General features: G+C 44.4%; 1 protein-coding gene across 3 annotated transcripts; it reads left to right on the forward strand.

Annotated features, from left to right (window-relative positions):
- The first annotated feature begins 9371 nt into the window (after positions 1-9371).
- On the forward strand, positions 9372-17898 carry SSTR5 (somatostatin receptor 5). Of its 3 annotated transcripts, none has more exons than XM_048962246.1 (2): positions 9372-9681; positions 15833-17898. In XM_048962246.1, exon 2 carries the CDS (start codon positions 15897-15899, stop codon positions 17007-17009), a length of 1113 nt encoding a protein of 370 aa, XP_048818203.1. In that variant the 5' UTR covers positions 9372-9681; positions 15833-15896; the 3' UTR covers positions 17010-17898. The 3 variants fall into 3 exon arrangements, with proteins under 3 accessions (XP_048818203.1, XP_048818202.1, XP_048818204.1); XM_048962245.1 differs by lacking the exon at positions 9372-9681 and adding an exon at positions 9941-10071 and having other exon boundaries at positions 15833-17897; XM_048962247.1 differs by lacking the exon at positions 9372-9681 and adding an exon at positions 11294-11411.
- Positions 17899-18284: the final 386 nt, after the last annotated feature.

Raw genomic sequence — 18284 nt, forward strand, 5'->3', positions numbered from 1 at the left:
AAGGGGAGGTGGGTTCTCCAGCAGTAGGCAGTTTTAAGTTGAGACAGTTGTTTGGGGTGTCTCCTTGCTTTGTGTCACTGTAATCTGGATAATGATGATGGCCTTTTGTACTCTGAAAAATCTGACTCTCCCTGGTTCTGAATCCTTTGGTGTGAACTTTCCTTCTGCCTTGCTATAGACTCAGAGCTGGGCTGATAGGGCTTTGGGAACAGTGGAGGATGGTGACTCAGGTGATCAAATGGATTTCTTCTTGTGGCTCCACTTTGTCTCCCTGCCCCCCTCCAAATCCGATCCAGCTCGTCAATATACCAAATAAAAGCCAGGAAGAAAAGTGATACAGGTAATAATTGTGGCTGTCAAACATCTGTCCAGGCTGAAGGTGGAGAAAGTGAATGCAGCCCTGTTTCCATCAGCTGATTTTCACTTTCAGTCATCCAGCAAGCTGGAATCTCAGTATGAACTTCAGTGTGATTATCTGCAACCTGACATTAAGAAAATTGAGTTAGCATTAGAATAGGTTGGTTTGCTAGCTTAGTGGCTGCAGTGCAGAGAGACTTTTGATGCAGGCTATAATTGAAATGAAGGAAGGAGGAAGATAGATCTGATATGGAACAACAAGAAGAAAGTCAATAAGTGTCAAGAGCTCCACTCGCTTCCCTGATGCAGTGGCATGCAGAGGACTCTGGGTGGAACACGGATACCAGTTGCTTTCAGATGCAACCTCATTCCAGTCGTGGAGAGAAAAGATTCCCGGATTGGAAGTATGATACCTGAGAGCCAAAGAGAGAGAAGGAGCAGGTAAAACAAATGGAAGCTGTGAGAGTATTGATTCTTGAATTTGAGAGCGCTAAAAACATTAAAAATATTTCAGAGCTCTTTCTTTTTGCATTTGAAAATCTTAGGAAAAAATGATTGATAGTGAGGTGGTGTTGTCTTGAAATGTACCTACAAAGACACCAGAGAGAAAAACAGAAACAAGCAACAAAAAAATCATCATCTTTTCTGTCTTTACAGGAAATACAATAGGAATACATTGCCTGTATTTATAAAATCTTTGTAGTTAGAATAATTCCAGAATTCTCAATGCAGTTTTACATAGCATTTCATCTGCATATGCAAAATGCTCTATTAGGGTTTCTTCTCTCTAATTTCTAACCAAGGGGAATGTGAAAGCAGTATTAAGTCACAAAATTCTTGTGTGTCTTTCGAGAGAGAAATTAATTTACCCCATGCTTTGTAATTTCCCCATCTGTCAAAGAGAAGAATATTTGGCCAGACGTGTAAACAGCACTGAGATATTTGGATCCTGACATGCTGAGAGCCACAAAGACTTCTACGTTGTGTCCTCAGCTTCAGAAAATAAAGAAGTGTAAGAAGAGGCTACATGCAAAGTCTAGATACAGAAATAATATCCTGACTTGTTCATATCTTGGCTTCCAAACAGTGATGGAAAGCAGTTGTTGGTAAAAGTTGCAGCACTCAGTAAGCTTATCGTGATTGCATGTTCCTGAGAAGGAGCAGGCGTTATCAGAGCAGAGTGGGAATGTTGTCTAAAATAGGCAAGTAAAATTACTGTCGTAAGTCCACCGTCACTTGATGAAATACCCTGTTGAAGGTTGCAAACAGAGAATTTAAAGAAAACACTATTTTACAAGAAATTGTTGCCTTGACTGCATGTGAATCTCGCTGGGAAATCTGTCATCTTGTTTCTGACATTTGTTCTGAGAAGGGAAGAAAAAAATCTGTTAAGAACTACACCAAGATAAACAGTGGTAAAATTACCAACTAAGGAGCCTTCAGTGGAATGCTATAATAAGAAGGGAACATAGAGAAGAAGACAAACTTCTTATGTAAGTTATGAACCTCCATGGTCTAATAGAGGATGTTACAGCCACAAATTAAACCTCTCTGACAAGAAGTCCTACTGGCCAAGAGCAATTCTTTTCTATTAAAGGGAAAAGCTACTTTACTTCTCAAGCATAGCAGCCGGGGGAAGTTTTACTAGTATAAAGCTGAAGAAGAGAAAGAGCAAAATAAAACTAATAAACTTTAAAGGAGGTCATAGGAAAGATACGTCCTCCTCTAGATGCTCACATCTGCCGCAAAGTCAATTTAATTCTTGTTTAAGGCTGTACCTTGAGCCCTAGGGCAGTGCTGCCCATTGTATCGCAGTGTGAAATATCTGTTATGTTACAGAGCATTATACCTGCAAATGAAAGAGATTTTGAGGGTAAAAACTGCAGGTTTCTATGCAAAGAGCAGCTTTCATCCTGCTCTGCATTCCTTTCACCCTGGCCTCTGAGCTGGAGGGCTCATTTCTGGGGGACTTCTAAACAAGTATGGTATAAGGTAGCAGGAATTACACGTGGTTGAAGCTTCAAGCATGTTCCTGAGACTCCACAGCAAACAAACACAAATTAAAAATTACATATAATTACCCAAGCAAGAGCCAGGATGTGTTGCAGTCTTACAGCAGCTAGTTCATCCACTGTCAGGGAAATAATAAGTGTTATATTTGCATTCAGGCAGAGGTGAAGGCTGAGAGCTCTCCGCGTGTACATCTGTATTACTACAGCCCAAATAATTTGCTTTAAGGTCATGGCTCTTCATGTTTTCATTAAGGCTCTCTTCAGTGCAAATGATTGTACTAATCATAATATTTGGCATGTATACAGCATTTCCAATCCACAGAAATCAAAGCCTTGTACTACAAGGTAAGGCAGGCTGAGAACTGCCTGCAGACTGTCATAAAATGAAAGGAGGACAGTGTGTTCACAGCAAACAGTATCCAATCAACCCATCATGATCAAATCTCAGCTCTAGCTAACACTTCCTGATTGCATGTGCCCTGTTTTGCTCGTGTCTACCAGCTGGACCCATGAGTCCCAGTGACAAGCTCTGGCTGGTTTCCATTTTGGTGCAGGATAAATGATGTAGCCGCACGCGTTTTCTTCTAAAGAGAGCAGAGATCTCACTGAAGTTCACTAACTGAACAGTTTTTAGTAATCACTTCAAATCTTGGTTACTCAGTGGAGTGATTACTAAAACTGACGAGGTGGATGCTTCACACCGGGCACAAACCTGGCAAAATAAATGTATTGCACTTCTCCATCTGCTACATTTCAGTGGAAATTATAATCAGTTGCTTAAAGATCAGTCCTCTGCCTATCAAACCTTTCGGTGTGTGCAGGTTCTGTTTTCCATGACTGAGTTTGTTTTTCAGTTTCCCTCAACTGGTTTTCCAAACACTTGAATCCATCTGCCAATGCTGGTTATCAGCATGGGAGGAAAGAAATATTCTGAGTTTGCTGCAACCTAATCAGAAATATTCTGAACACCAGAGTTAAGCCCTTTCTTTCTTGTGCATTAGTAACAGTGGAAATCACAGGTAACGCGTTCATGTGTGTTTGAAGTTTGGGAGGTGAGTTGTTCCTCCCCAGAAATGCCATCGAAAGTTGACCAACCTCAGTCACAGTTTGAAATGTGGCATTGAATTAACAAATGCGTTCCTCTTTACCAAGTTTTATCTCCAAGTTTCTCAGATGAGAGCATTTGCAATTCCCCGAAGCAGAAAATAAAGAGGCGAAACCAGAGCTGCGGGAATGAGGTTTCACTGCAAGCATCAAAACAAAACCTCAACAGAAATCGATATCACTTTGCAATTTAACAAGAAGCAAACATTTTGAGTGGAGAAGAAGTAAATAAAAAGAAAATAGATCTGTTCTAAATGCTGGTCTCAAAACCCGTGGTGTCCTACAAACTCCAAACACTGAAGTGAAACCTGTTGGTCGCTGTCATCGCGTGTTTTTCAGCAAACATCTGGCCTTTGTTCTGCGTGTGAGGAAAGCTATCAGCGCTGCTTTTCCAGCATTGTTATCAACTCACACTCCACGCTTTGCAGAACAAACTGTGCCAGCAAAACGGGCACGAGCCTCCCTGAGGAGAGGAATTGAATAAGTATTGATAGGGCATTTTTAAAGGGGGAATTAAAATATTTTAAGCACAAGACATTATAGTTAATTAAAAAAAAAAAAAAAGACACAACAGTGTAATGTTTGTTCTTCGTACAGCAAGGCATGCAAAGTGCCAGGAGGAATCCAAGGAGATGTATTCTGCCCATTAACTAAACACTTACTAGCAATAGAGAGTCTGCTAATGAGACAGGCTCAGTTCAGCACTGAAGCAAATTTGACTGTTGAATTTAATAATGAGGCTATTATGTTCCACAAATTGGCACATGCGCATCGGGAGTGTTTTTAATATTTCTTTTTGTGTGTGTGTGTCTGCTTCTCATTAGAAGCAAAGCAATAAATGGAAGTGAATTTGTCTGCAGACTTAATTTCTTAACGGGACCGAACGCTCCATGTCATTTCCATTAGAAGATGGCAAAAGTGCTAACAGAGACTATGGATGCATGTAGAAAAAAACCAGCCTGAATTGTATTATACTACAGATTTTATTATAGGCTTGAGACTTACAGTCTTGTTCCCCCATGAGGAATTCCCCAAATGAGAGCCTGCGTGATGGCTGGTTGAGGTATGAATATGTCTATGACAGTTGTTGGGAGTATGGGAAAACCTTCCTGGTCTGCACTGAAACAGGAACAAAAGTCCAAACCTTGCATGTTTTTCTGGCTCTACCATTAAGAGAAAACATTTTTGGTCATCAGAAATCTTACGGTTGTGGTTATATCACACGCTAGAGAATCTGGTTGCTTCTAGAGTCTGTGAGTTTTCATTGGAGAACACTTGGAAGCCAAAGGATCTTCTTCCCACCCTGCTCCTTGGAGAACAGCATGTTCTGGATCTAAACCTAAAGCATACTTTACCAACTGCCTGATTTTACCACATTGTTGCCATTACCGCTTTCAATCCTGCAACAACTCTCCAGCCTTGCAAATATTCGTCATTAGGGCTCAGGAGCTCTCGATTTAACAGCGCTTCTCTCCTTATTTAATAAAGACTGTTCTATTAAATGATTTGCCTGTGTTTACCTGTGCATAATGAGGAATCTGGCAGAAAACCAAACAAGTTTGGAGCCTCGAGATGCCGGATGTTGATCCCATTAATAACTACAAAATGAACAATGAATCATTAAGTTACCTCATCACTTTGCTCCCCATTCACAATCACAGCAGTGCAAACCACGGAGAGAACAAGAGACCTATTGAACTTCATCAGCTCCACTTCTCACACAACAAAGCAAATTTCTGAAAATGACAGAACAAGTGCAATCTCCATTTCAGTTCTGAGCACCTCAGTAGCACTGACTTGATTAGAGGAGGAGGATATTTATGCAGGGTAACTGTGAAGAAATGTAGTGAACTTTCCTTAGAGGATACCTGTAAAGGGTTAAATACTTCCTAATAATTAATAATGAGGTTCTCTTCATTGCACTGTTAGAACATAAGCAAGATTCAGGGTAAATCAGTCTGGTTCTGAGAGATCTGGGCTCCTGGAGTGTTTTGTGTGGTTCTGTCACTTCTTTAGGAGGGCCACGTAATGCCAAGTAATAGAACCTTTTACAGAAATGTTGCCTAAGGATCAAGTGCATAACTCAGAGAATCACCAGAATGCAGAGAAATTTCTTCACCTGCGTTACAGAGCTGTAAATCACCTGGTTTTCAGAAATACAAACTTCCATTTCTCCTAACAGATGCATGCACAAGGTCAATGAAAGAAAGTCACATTCTGAAGAAAATATACTGCGTAGACCTCATCTCTCTGAAAACAAGGTCTGTTAATTAAATGAAAATGCATCTACTCATGTCTTATTATAGTCTTTCAGAGTGAATCTCTGAAAACAGTGCCGAACTCAATACAGAGAAGTACACTGGTTTAAAACAGGAAAAAAATTGCACGTACAAACATCTTTTTATACATATTCTGCTTTCAAACACTGGTCACCTCTAATATTTTTCCTGTGTCATTCATTTGATGGAACCCAGTGATTCTTTGGAAAAGATTTGCTTTGCAGCTGAAAAATCTTGCCATTTTCCTCTTCATTTCAATATGGTGTTGAAATTCTCTTCAGTTGTCTGAGAGGCTCTTCTAGGATGCCAGTTAAAGACTACAGAGAAGAGAGATGAAGACAACGTTATTTAAATTGATTTTTCATCTCTAAAAACCCCCTAATCACAGAAGATTAGAAAATCAGAGCTCCAGAACTCTTCCTGTCTGCCAGTACCTCTTGTGCCATTGGAGAGGGCTGCATAAAGGACAGGAGAAGGGGGAGGGACAGGAGTGGTGGGGAATTACAGTGCATGACACCAATACATAACACCATGGTCTCTTCAACCAAGGTCGCCAATGAAGTTCATCATCAATGAACTGGGCAAAAAGTGATTCACATAACAGCCAGTCAGGCCAGAAACAGGGACAGTTCATCAACTGCAATTATTGGTTAAAAAAACACTTGAGGAAGAGCAAGGTCAACCCCTTGGCCCATGTTTTCTCCTGCAAGAGCACTTGCAAAAGTCAGAGCCATCCATGGGTGCACTGCCACTGTGGGGGATATCCTGGGCTGCTCAGCAGTGACCAACCAGGCAGATCTTTATGCATCTCTGCCACAGGCAATTCAACAATTCAGCAACAGATGGGCCTGTAATTACAGCCCATTTGAGAGATTTTTAATGCGCTGATTTGAAAGCCATTGATTTTTCTTCCTCATAAGGAGAACAACAAAGAGGAGAGAAAACACCTCAACCTCCCTGTGATTCCCACTGCTTGGCTTTTCACAGCATATTCTGCAGGCAAAGTGAAAACATTTGGCTTCAGCCAGCCAAACCATGATTGTAATTGAATGGAGTAACTGTCTTCCAGTCAGAAGCTGAGCATTTTCTGTGAGCTTTAAAGTGTTTAAGCTGAACGCAAACCAATCACCAAAAGAAAGAAAGACAAATCTCTGCTGCAAGTAGAGTTTCTGGGAGAAGAAGAGATTGAAAACTCAACCCCATGGCTGTGGCCTCAGGTTGGAGAGGTGATGGATGGGCTTCTGCAGACTGTGTATTCTGAAGCTTTGAACAGCAAATGGCACAAAATGGATCCATCTATTTCTATGGTAACATGAATAGCTCAGGACTAAATTATAGCCCAAATCTCAGCTGGGTTTGAAAACTCAAAGAGCAGCCATTCTCACCCCATAGGCTTGATGGCCTCCTTCCAATCCTCATGCATGTCCTTTTCCTCAAAACTGACAATATTAAGAAAATAAATATATACATATTTAAAAATCTTAGAATCCTCAGAGGAAAATATATCTTAGCCTCCAGGCTGAGGCAAATTGAGTCTCAGGAGCCACAGCTTCATTCCCCACAACTCCTGGTGTTGCAGATTGCCCCACTGCAGCCCTGCTGTCCCATGCTCTGGGGAGTCTTGTGGGGGTGAGGAATGGATGAGTTAGGATGGGTCACTTAGCCAAGAACATACTTTTCTCCTCACCATGGGGCAGATCCTTAACATACAATCAGTTTTTAGTGCAATGGCTCCAGAAATGAACTGGGAGTAAAACACATTCTGTTCCTTCTCACTTCCTCTGTTCTCTGAATTTGGAAGATATTACTATTGCACTGCCGTGGTTCTTATAACCAGAGGCAATCCAGCCCCAAGTCTTCTGTTTCAGCACTTCCATCTAATTCAGTTCTGGACCCAAGTCTAATGCTGGGGTGTCTTATGCACAGATAATTTCCCCCTCGGCAGCAATCAGTCTCTGTTCCTCACTGCCAGGTTCAACAGGAGCGGCTGCTGACACGAGAGCTCCAGCAGTTCTTCCTTCTAAACATATTGATCACAACTCATCTTTTCTGCTTCAGCTGAATTTTGACAAGCTGGTTCCAAAGGTACAGGAGGAGCTTCCTGTGCAACCTGTCCCTGCAGCTCCTCTGGAGCTGTCACCTCCTTCGTGTTACAAGAAGACACCGTTTTAAAATGTAGTACAACCATTTGTCAGCAGTTTCATCATCACTCAAGATCACAGTTGGAAAAGAAGTGTTGAGGGATCGCGTTATGACACTGAACTTTGGTATGCGACAAGGAACAGCTAAATAAATAGGCTTGTATCCAAATCATGGCTATCTGGGAGGTATTTTTGCAGAAAGACGAGGAAAAAAAAATAATAATATGATTTGAGTTTCAGCTAGGGCAGCCCAGTCCTGTGTGCACCCACATTTTTGTGCCAGGAGCTATTTTTCTCCCCATGTTTATAGGTCTGGCATCGCTGAACTTTGGTCTCTGATCTGGGCCGTCAGCCACTAAAAGCATGGCAACAGGTAGTGTGCACAGATAGCCCTTGTGCTGCCTTCTTTGGTCCAGAAATACAGTGTTGCTATTGTCTCAAGTGGGTAAAGAATTCCATAAGCCATGAGAGCTTTTGGAAACTTTCTCTGTCACAGCGCAGATCCTGCTAGGAATACTGCTGGCAAGGTGCAAAGGCAGCTGTTTTCATCAGGGACAGTTGGTGACTTTCATGTTTTCTCGGCAACTTTTTTTTTTGTGTCACAAATGCTAATAAAATGCTAATAAAATATATGAGGGAAATTCATTAAATTAGCCCTATTTTGATTCAAGCTGATATTCACAGTGGGGCTATTGTATCGCATTTTGCTTGGCACATTTTCAAAGAAGGTAATCAAAATCTCCTCTCCTCTTCTGTTTATCATCCCAAGTCTATTTTTATCAGATGATTCTCCCCATTGTCATGGCAAGAGCAGACTGGAGTCTTAGTTCAATTTAGCAATACATGACCATAAATACATCAGCAGATTGAATTAGAAAGTGACATGCCAAAAGCAGCTTTCTCCTCTCTTTTTTGCATTCACACATCTGACTCAATCACAGATCTCTAATTGAAAAGCCTCAGCAGTGGATTAAGATCATATACATTATTACGAAGCACGACATCCCGTGCATGCTGATGACAGCAGGAGCTGTTGGCAGGGCTGGGAGCCCCGGGTTTGCAGGGAGCACAGCTGTTGCTCTGACCCCATAACGTGTGCAAGGGGACAGGCTGAGCTCTGGATGGCACCACTATGGGTGTTCACATGTGTAACAGTGTAGGGAGAGGGTGGAATACAGCTCAAATTCACTTGTTGCATTCAAAGAGCAAAATATCTCAGCGGAACCCCAGTGAAGTCAGTGGGAGTTTGGGAGGGAGTAAAGCAAGCACCAAGTTTAGCCTGACAGCCTGCATACCGAGCCCTGCATCTTTCTGCTAGCTGGCGATATGAGATTCCAACCCCCCCCCCCCCCCCCCCACGTAGGACTGAAGCTCTTGCAGGGTGCTGGCCGCGATCCTATCGCTCAGCCTGCCCCACGCTCCGTGCTCAGGGACAGGCGTATAAAACAAAGGTGACGAACACGACGGTCCCGTCTCATTGCCCCACAAGGAGCGAGCACGGTCAGGTGCTGTGCGCTCGGGGGAGCAGCTGCAAGTGCCCTGCGCTCAGGGAGGGGGCTCGCTCCAAATGAGCCTGCGGGAGTCTTTAAAAGCACTTCTCGGAACTGGGAGAGAATTAAACCGGGGGAGGAAATGCAGCTCTCCTTTGGTGCCCTTTCTCTGTCGGCACGGCGTGGGTGCTGCCAGCCCCTCCCAGCTCCCCCCGCAAAGCGCAGAGCCCTCACCCGTGCCGGGGGGCTGCAGGCTCTCAGGGGCCGAAGGATGGAGCAGCGGGGGAGGCGCAGCCAGGTAAAGGAGCTCGGGGAGGAAGTACGGGTATGCGGGGAAAGCGCGGAGAGCGCGGAGCATCCCGACGGCTCCCTACCTCCAGCCCAACTTTCTGCAGCGGGGGCGGCCTCAGGCTGCCTCCTCCCGGGCTGTAGCACCCTCCCCTGCCGCCACTCCGTTCCCTCTCTCCTTCCAGCCCCGGCCCGGAGCCCCGTCTCTCCTCCCCGGGGGAGCGGCCGCCGTCCCCGCCCGCCGCCGGGGGAGGGGGAGGGGGGGGGTGAGAAGCGGCGGAGCTCGGGGTGCGCTCCCGGCGCGGGGAGCGGCCCGGGCGGCTGCAACCGGAGCAGCGCGGCAGCGCCGGGGGAGCGGAGCGGCTCCGGACCCGGCGGACAGCACTCCCTGCAGCTGCAGGTAATCGTTATCGGGGGAGAATGGGGGCAGGGAGAGCGGCTGGGGGCGCCGAAAGGAATGGGAAAGTCAAGAAGGGATGGGGACAGGACAGGAGGGGGCTTCGCATAGCGCACCTCGCTTTTGGGCTCTCTGGGATGAAGGAAGAACCGGAGCGCTCGGTCTGATTTGCAGCTCCTTCGGAAGCAAGCAGCGATCCCGAGTCTGCCCTCCGCACGGGGCTTTTGCTGCTGGAGAGCGGAGCGGCCCCATCCCGGTTGGAGGGATGGAGAGATGCAGTGTTTGAAGCAGACAATCCTTAGCGGTGCTCTAAAGCGGCTGCTTGAAAGGCACCAGCGGTCGGGATGCTCAGAGACAGCCTGATACACTACCTGGCGCTGCTTGAACCCCACTGTGACCCAAAAAGCTGCATAGCCTTGAGTGCTCTCAGCCAGGCACATAACGGGATGGGGCACAGAAAGCTGTGGGGAGCTATTGCGAATGTGTGATTCTCCTTAATGATAAAAGAGAGAATAGCAGGGGGGGTCAGGAGTGCGCTGGGATGTCACTGAGAGGCTGACAGTCAAGGTCAGAGTGGAGTCCTGGGAGCCATCATCAGTCAGAGTTGGGAGCAACGCTGTGTCCCAGTGCCTCAGTGTCTGATAGCAGCTTCCAGCATCCGCAGTCACAGGCACAGCTTGTTCTTACTCTGCCCAGACCTTTGCACTGAAAAGCAGGGAAAGAACACCCCTGCTCAGGTGTTTTGACCTTGCACACTTGTAAAGATAAACCAGAGGTTTCTAATGATACCAGGCAGTGAGGATGCCTGCGGGTCATACCATTACTTAGGTTGCTGGGATCAGCATGTTAGTGCCCGTGTTGGAAACTTCAGCTCCTGGGGGACTTTGTGGCCGGGGCTTGGTGGCTGGCACTGGCACTGCTGGCATGGGGAGCATAGAAGCAGAAACGACAAACTCAGGAGGGGGCACAGGACTGCTGGAAGGACAGGTGCTCCCAGGGCTCTCCTCCCAGAGGCAGTCCCTATGCTGAAGGCATCTCTGCTCTTTCCAACTCTCTCTCAGCCTGGGAGCAGGTAAAGGCTGTGGTTAATTGCTCCTTAACTGAACTGCCTTTGATTCTGAAATCAGCTCAGTTTCAATAGATTGCAGGGAAGAAAAGTATTGCCCTGGGATTTGAGCAGCAGTGGGAGTTCAGCCCCAAACACACCTGCCCAAGTGTGAACATGAAGGTGTCAGGCTGTGCACCTTCCTCTGGCTCCAACTGCTTAAATAACTGATCCAGAAGCCACATCAGCAGCATGTGACTTCACAGCTGTTCCTGTGACAGGACCCCCTCAGCCAAAAGTGAGTAATCTCTGAGTATAACAGAGCTTGAAATTTGTTTTTTGGGGAAGAAAAAGTATTTAGCAAAAGCAAAATTGCTTTATGGGCCATCTGCAAACTGAAAATAGGATCAAGTTATCAGGTAGGCTAACCACAGAGCACTGTAGGAAATGCTGGGCTGAGGAGAGCAGTAAAGTGGTGCTGACTTGAAAATATAGTTCCTAGAGAAACTGATAGTGCTAGAAGTGGCAAGGCATTATTCAATTTTGACTTCAGTTTATCTCTGCTTAATACCTATACAGCTAGTCAAAACAGAAAACCAATTTAGTGCAAGAAAGTTGTTTTGATGTATCTTCTATAGAGAAAAATCAATCATTCCAGGTTTGGATTTTGGTGGGGGTTTTTTGTTTTGTTTTGTTTTGGAGTGAAATAAACACTTGAGAAATACCAAACGGTAGAACTAACAAGGAAGGTGTTCCTGTCTGAATTGAACACAGTGGAATCCAGTGGGGGGAGATAGGGAAACCCAATAGTATTGTGTATGAGATGATGAGATTGGTAAGCTGTTTCAGAGATGCTGGCTTTGTGCAGATTAGCTACAGTTATCATAGCTGCAAGAAGTTGAAGCAGGTCTTGGCACGGTGCTGTATCCCTTCCCAACTCTCTCCCAGGGTAGCAGGGCGATTTCAGAGCTGCTCCCACCTCTGCCTCCCCCCCGTCTGTGCATCTACAGCTCACTGCCCGGCCTCTGCCTGCTCCACCACTGCAAGTGTGGAGCCTGGGGCTGCATGGGCTGCATTCAAGAAAGCAGATGATGAACATTCATCGCCCAAAAGGGCAGAGTGCTAAGGAGCAGTAGAGGCTTTTTCCTCTCTGTTACACCAAGTAGCTCCATTAACGTGATGCAGCCAAGTCTATGGGATGGGGGAAGACATGACTGTCAGGTACTTCTTGAATAGATACTTCTTAGATACTTACCCAGTTGTTTCTTCTTGTTACTACCAAGACCATCTGCTTTTAAATAGTAACTCAGATCTGCTTTTGTCTATTGCTGTTATTCTGAATCTGAAAGCAGTCGCCTGCCTTTCTGTTGTTGTAATTATCTTCACAGCAATTATGTTTGATGCCGAATAAGAGAGAGTTATGATTCCAGTGGTAAATAGGCAGCAAGATCAAATCTTGACTCACCAAATTAGATTTCTTTGTGTAATTCCTTCTTGATCCTGAATGTACCCAGCTCTGTCTTAGATGCAATGTGTCTCATAGCATTATTTTGCTTTGCTATTGAAACCACAGCCAGGAGGAATTCCAACCTTGATCCGCTTGGACATTCAGGTTTGTTCTTCCTCATGTTCTGATGATACTTCAGTCACTAATAGGCTGATGCATGCTATCAGATGGAGACATTCTCTTGTGCCTGGCAAAAGCATATTTGTTTAAACAGAGAGGTTTTCACAAAGGCAAATACTTTTTATTCCAGATAGTATGGTCTGTACCATAGCATCTCTGCTATTTCTTCTCTCTCACTTTTCCTGGATATGGACACAGGCAGTCAGACTTGTTCAGGTGGATACCTGGCTACTTTCAGGGTACTGCTCTGTAGAAGTTGTTCCATTATAGCAGCATTTACTCTGGATCTATGTTCTTAGCTCTGTTCTCCTCTTTGGTTTGTATATTTTAAGCAAAAAGCATGTCATTTATGAAGTCTATTTATGAATCCATTTGGTGATTCTATGAAGTCTTCCAGTAGTACCTCTAGGAGATCAAACACTAAAGGGAAAAAAATCTGGGTGAGAAAATGTCCCCTTGAGGTGTTTTTTATTAATCCATTAATAAAGAATACCAAAACAGGATATCATTCAGCATCTCTTAATTATATTTAGTCATCCTGTGTTGAGGTTCATGGTCATTAACTGCTGTAGTGGCAATATCAGTTGAGACAAAATTGCGCTATTGAGGGGAAAGCAATCAGGCAGGGAGAAATTCACCTCTGTTGTTGTTGTGCTCTACTGTATTCCAGGATATCAGCAGCTAAGATGTATGGCATCATGGTATAACTGGCTTAATGTTCACAATAAATGAAGAGCAGATCCCCCAAATACCAAAGAAATAGGGAGACGATCACAGCTGCTGCTGAAGGAGGCTGGAAGGGCTGAAGATGTACAAAGGTCCTTCCAGAAAATCTTTTTTGTGATCAGGGCTACCAGCAGTCGGAAGAGCCTGAGGCTCTTCACAAGCAGGGATGTTGTACAGTAGGTTGTCTTCAGAGTGAGTAGGAATTTGAGGGCATCCACAAAAAGAAACTCCTCTTCATTGCTGCCTCCCTTAAAACTTGAATGCTAAATGTGGTGGAAGGTGCATCAGGCTTGAAGAAGATGCTGTGCAATTTCTATAGTCAACTATTTCAGTGATACACAGTGTGGGGAAGAGGAAGCAATGTTAGAAGAAGCACATCCACCCTCATTTTTAAAAGTGCTGGGATGGGAGCTGCACACTGCTGTACTTCCTGACCTTCCCTTCCTGATCCTTTTGGAATTAGGAAGTCTTTAAGGTCCCAGACAGCATCGAGACCCCCCCCCCCCCCCCCAGATACCATGGCAGCTTATTCAGAACCCATAGATTCCCTCCCCATTTCTCATCTCCATCTCCAAGCCAGCATTTGTTTGCACTTTGGCAGCTCTCAGCTTTACTGTCCCTGCCGCCCTGGATTTCTGATTTCTCTGGTACATCTCCTCCTAGCCACAGAGTTGCATGTGAGACACCTACTCCCCATCTGCACGTTTCCAAATCAGAACAGCGTATTTATGATCACTACTGGTAGCTGGAGGGACTTCTCCTCTCACCCACTGCAGTTTTTCTCACCCAAAGAGAAAGCACAGTAACCAGCTCATGGAGGTGTTTGCATTCCTCTTAGAAACAAGACTTTTGCAAGTTTACATGATGCTGAATATTGCTTTTTCTTGAAAGCATGGGCACAATGTGGGCTGGGTGTTTCTGGCTTAATCTTGGAGCCAGATTCAAGCTCCTTTATTATTATGGATACTCAACCATCAGGCAAATGGGAGCAGAAGTTGCTGGGTGCATCCTCCTTGAGCACCTTAGCCACTGTACACTGCCCAAACTTGGGAGAGAATTTGGGCTGTGTTCTGCATTTTATACCACTCTTGTATCTTTTATGTTTCTCTTTTATAGCAAGAAGCTTTGACCCTTTTACAGCAGGAAGGTTTATAAACATCTACTTAGACCATGCTCAGACAAAGAACTAATAAATATCCTTGTGAATCAAGCATGCCGCAGAATCAAAGCTGGAGAAGATTTCAAGCCTTTTCAGACTGTCTGACAAAAAGCATATGCCTTCATCAAATCAGCTCAGCTCTCCATGCTTTCAGAGGCTGCCTGCCACATTCTGGATCTCATGTAGAAGAAATGAGCTTCTGAGATTAAAAAGCACATTTCTGGGCGAGAGGAGAGGGATTCAGAAACATTAATGGGAGCAAAATCTTGAGAGATAGAAAAGAAACAGTTTGTTCCTTTCCTTTGGAGAGAATTCTCATCTGTGTGTGGATGAGCTGACCTGGTGGAAAAGAGGTCCCAGAGGTGGTGCCTTCCACTTGGGCATTCACTGATTCTTTTTTTTTATAGGGTTTTGTCAGTTGTTATGGAGAGTTTTGTCTCCTCACCTACACAGCTGCCCTGCGCTCTGGAGGCTTTCAATTGGCTCTGCCAGGCAGCAAGTGGCATTTGAATGTATCAACTGAGACTGTTTCTATGCAAACAGGGAGACCTGTGAAACATTGCAGCATGGCTTCAGACGCACAAAGCCAGGAGCTATCTTTGGCTCAGGGTTGTGAAAGCCCCCCAAGCTGCGCAGGAGTGAGATGGGGCTGTTGGCTCCTCAGCCTCTCCAGGCACCTCGGCCAAAGCAACAGCAGGAGAGCACCAAGCTGGACTTTAAAGCATTTGATGCTAGAGCCGGGGTGGTACTTTCAGATAGTCTTACGTATACTCACTGTGTCGTCTAAAATTACTTTCTAAGTTGTTTTCTATATCAGATTGTAGACAGAAAACTAAGAGGGGAGGTAGGTTTTGGGTTAGCGTGTTTTTGTACCAGTTCACTGCAGGAAACCTGCTATCTCTGATTGTAAATTGTGATGGCCATCACGCTCTCTCATCTCCCTTGCATTTCCCAGTGGGATGCTTTCTGTGTTACTGCATGCAGCTCCTTAAAATTAAACAGAAACCATCAACTGTATGATCGCTTGGGCTCTCATTATGAGATGCCTTTGTCCTGGTCTTGCTCTTATCACATGTGCTGAATGAGTAATTCAAACAGAATTCTGACAACAGCTAGGAAAAAAAATGATGTGTAAATCTTTGAATTCACTTTTTCTTTCTCTTTCTCTTCCCTCCCATCTTTTTTTTTTTTATCTTCCTCTTTTTAGGAATGAGATGCCCATGAAGTTTAATCTCTGTTAGCCTGAAAAGAAAAACTGGGGAATAAGAGTTATGGATCCTTTATACTTTTCCAACGCATTTAACATGGACTCCAGTTCCAGTGATTTGAACTCCTCGCTGCTGACAAATACAACAGAGAATGGGACACTCTCAGAGCAGCTCCCATTCAAATACATCCACAAAGTCCTGATTCCCATCTTTTACATCCTTGTATGTGCAGTTGGACTCAGTGGCAACACATTGGTCATTTACGTGGTTTTGCGCTATGCCAAGATGAAAACTGTCACCAACATTTACATCTTGAATTTGGCTGTTGCTGATGTACTCTTCATGTTGGGCCTACCCTTCCTGGCCACCCAGAATGCCATCTCCTACTGGCCTTTTGGCTCCTTTCTGTGCAGGCTGGTTATGACCGTAGATGGTATTAACCAATTCACAAGTATTTTCTGTTTGACTGTGATGAGCATGGACCGCTACCTGGCAGTAGTTCATCCCATTAAATCAACCAAGTGGAGACGTCCCAGGGTGGCCAAACTCATCAGTATGACTGTCTGGACGTTCTCATTCCTGGTGGTGCTTCCAGTCTTCATCTTTTCAGATGTGCAGGAAGACTTTCACACCTGCAACATGAACTGGCCAGAGCCTGTCAACATCTGGTCTGCAGCATTCATCATTTACACGTCGGTCCTTGGATTCTTTGGTCCTTTGTTGGTGATCTGTCTGTGCTACTTGCTGATTGTGATTAAAGTCAAATCTTCAGGGATTCGCGTTGGGTCTACAAGGCGCAGGAGATCAGAGAGGAAAGTGACCAGGATGGTGGTGATCATTGTGGTTGTCTTTGTGTTCTGCTGGCTCCCATTTTACATGATGAACATTGTCAATTTGATATTTATCCTGCCAGAAGACCCTGTGCTGGTGGGGGTGTATTTCTTCGTGGTGGTCCTGTCCTATGCAAACAGCTGTGCCAACCCTATTCTGTATGGATTTCTTTCTGACAACTTCAAGCAGAGTTTTCAGAAAGTCCTTTGCCTCCGAAAGGGCAATGGCATAGAGGATGGTGACCCCATTGAACATAGGCAAGAGAACAGCAGTCGCTTGCAGGAATCAATGTTAACCCAGAGGAATATTGAATTCAATGGACACATGCAGACTAGCAAGGTGTGAGGGCATGGTCTGGGACTGCCAAGAACTTGTAGACCTGGAGAACTTGAGACCTAAGGGAAGGACGAAATCACAACTAAAATCTGGAGGCCCACCAGCTCAAATTAGTGTAAAGAGTCTTCTTTTCACTCCCTTCCCTTTCACAGCTAAAAGTGCTCTGGGTTATACTGAGCTGTGTGAAGTTCTCGTGCTGTTTCAACTAAGGCAGTCAGATGTACGTTACTGCTTCCTGTACTCTAGAGAACTGATCTACTGGTAGCCACTGCCAGCTTTGTCCTACTTCAGTAATCCAAAACAATACTAAACCTGTTCTAACTACTTCGTTAAGCTGAGCTCGTGGCTGGGGTCAGCTCAAAACAGAAAACAGCTCAAATAATTCCTGTGAAAATACCTTTGAAAGTCTTCAAGGGGATCTCTTAAAAGAAAGTACACTATTCCTCAACAAATTTCCACACAAAAAAGGTCACAGCACTGATCTTGAAATTATGTAAAATCCATTGTTTTAGAGTGTAGTCCCCTTGCACTGTTTTACTGTTATTAATCCATATAAACCTCAAAGTATTTGGGAGTTTTTCAAATAGCAAGAAAGAATAATAATGAAACAAAAAGTAGGAGAAAAATGTTGAAAGGATTCAACATGTTCATAATACTTTCACATTCTAAACCAAACTGCATATAAAATGTAATGTAACCACTTTATTATTATGTAAGTCAAAATGATCGTGAAGTGCTGGCAAGCTGTTGTGTATATTTATTGGTTCTGAATGTAAGTATGGATGTGAATTCAAGCTGTATTTTCAGAAATTAAAACAAGTTCAACCCCTTTTTGACTTTCAATTGCATAGATCCTTCAAGCATTTTCTGGCAATGCAAACAAAAAGATACAGCCGAGGCTTACCTCATCGTGGATGCAATAGAGTTTATTTGGATGGGGGCAATATGGGAACCTCAGTCCTACTCAGACACCAAAGTCTGTGTCTTATGGTGCTTGAGATCTCAACAGATAAACAGAGACCAAGTGACTGATGTGACACCAGACAGCAGGATGGGGAGCAAGGAGCAGGATGCAGATCTGACTCCTGCCTCACAGCTGACCCAAAACACTTGCACGGTTAAGTGAGGGATCTTCTACCGTGAAAGGACAAAAACAAATTACAGGTTTGTTTTAATGTTGGCAAAAGGCACTTAATCTCATCAGAAATTGCTTTATGCCACTGCTGTCACCCATGCAGGTCAAACGGTCCTGCAAGGAGATTTATTTGTGTGTAATAGAATGCA

The sequence above is a fragment of the Lagopus muta genome, chromosome 15, assembly GCF_023343835.1.
Source record: "Lagopus muta isolate bLagMut1 chromosome 15, bLagMut1 primary, whole genome shotgun sequence".
In the NCBI taxonomy this organism is placed as follows: Eukaryota; Metazoa; Chordata; class Aves; order Galliformes; family Phasianidae; genus Lagopus; species Lagopus muta.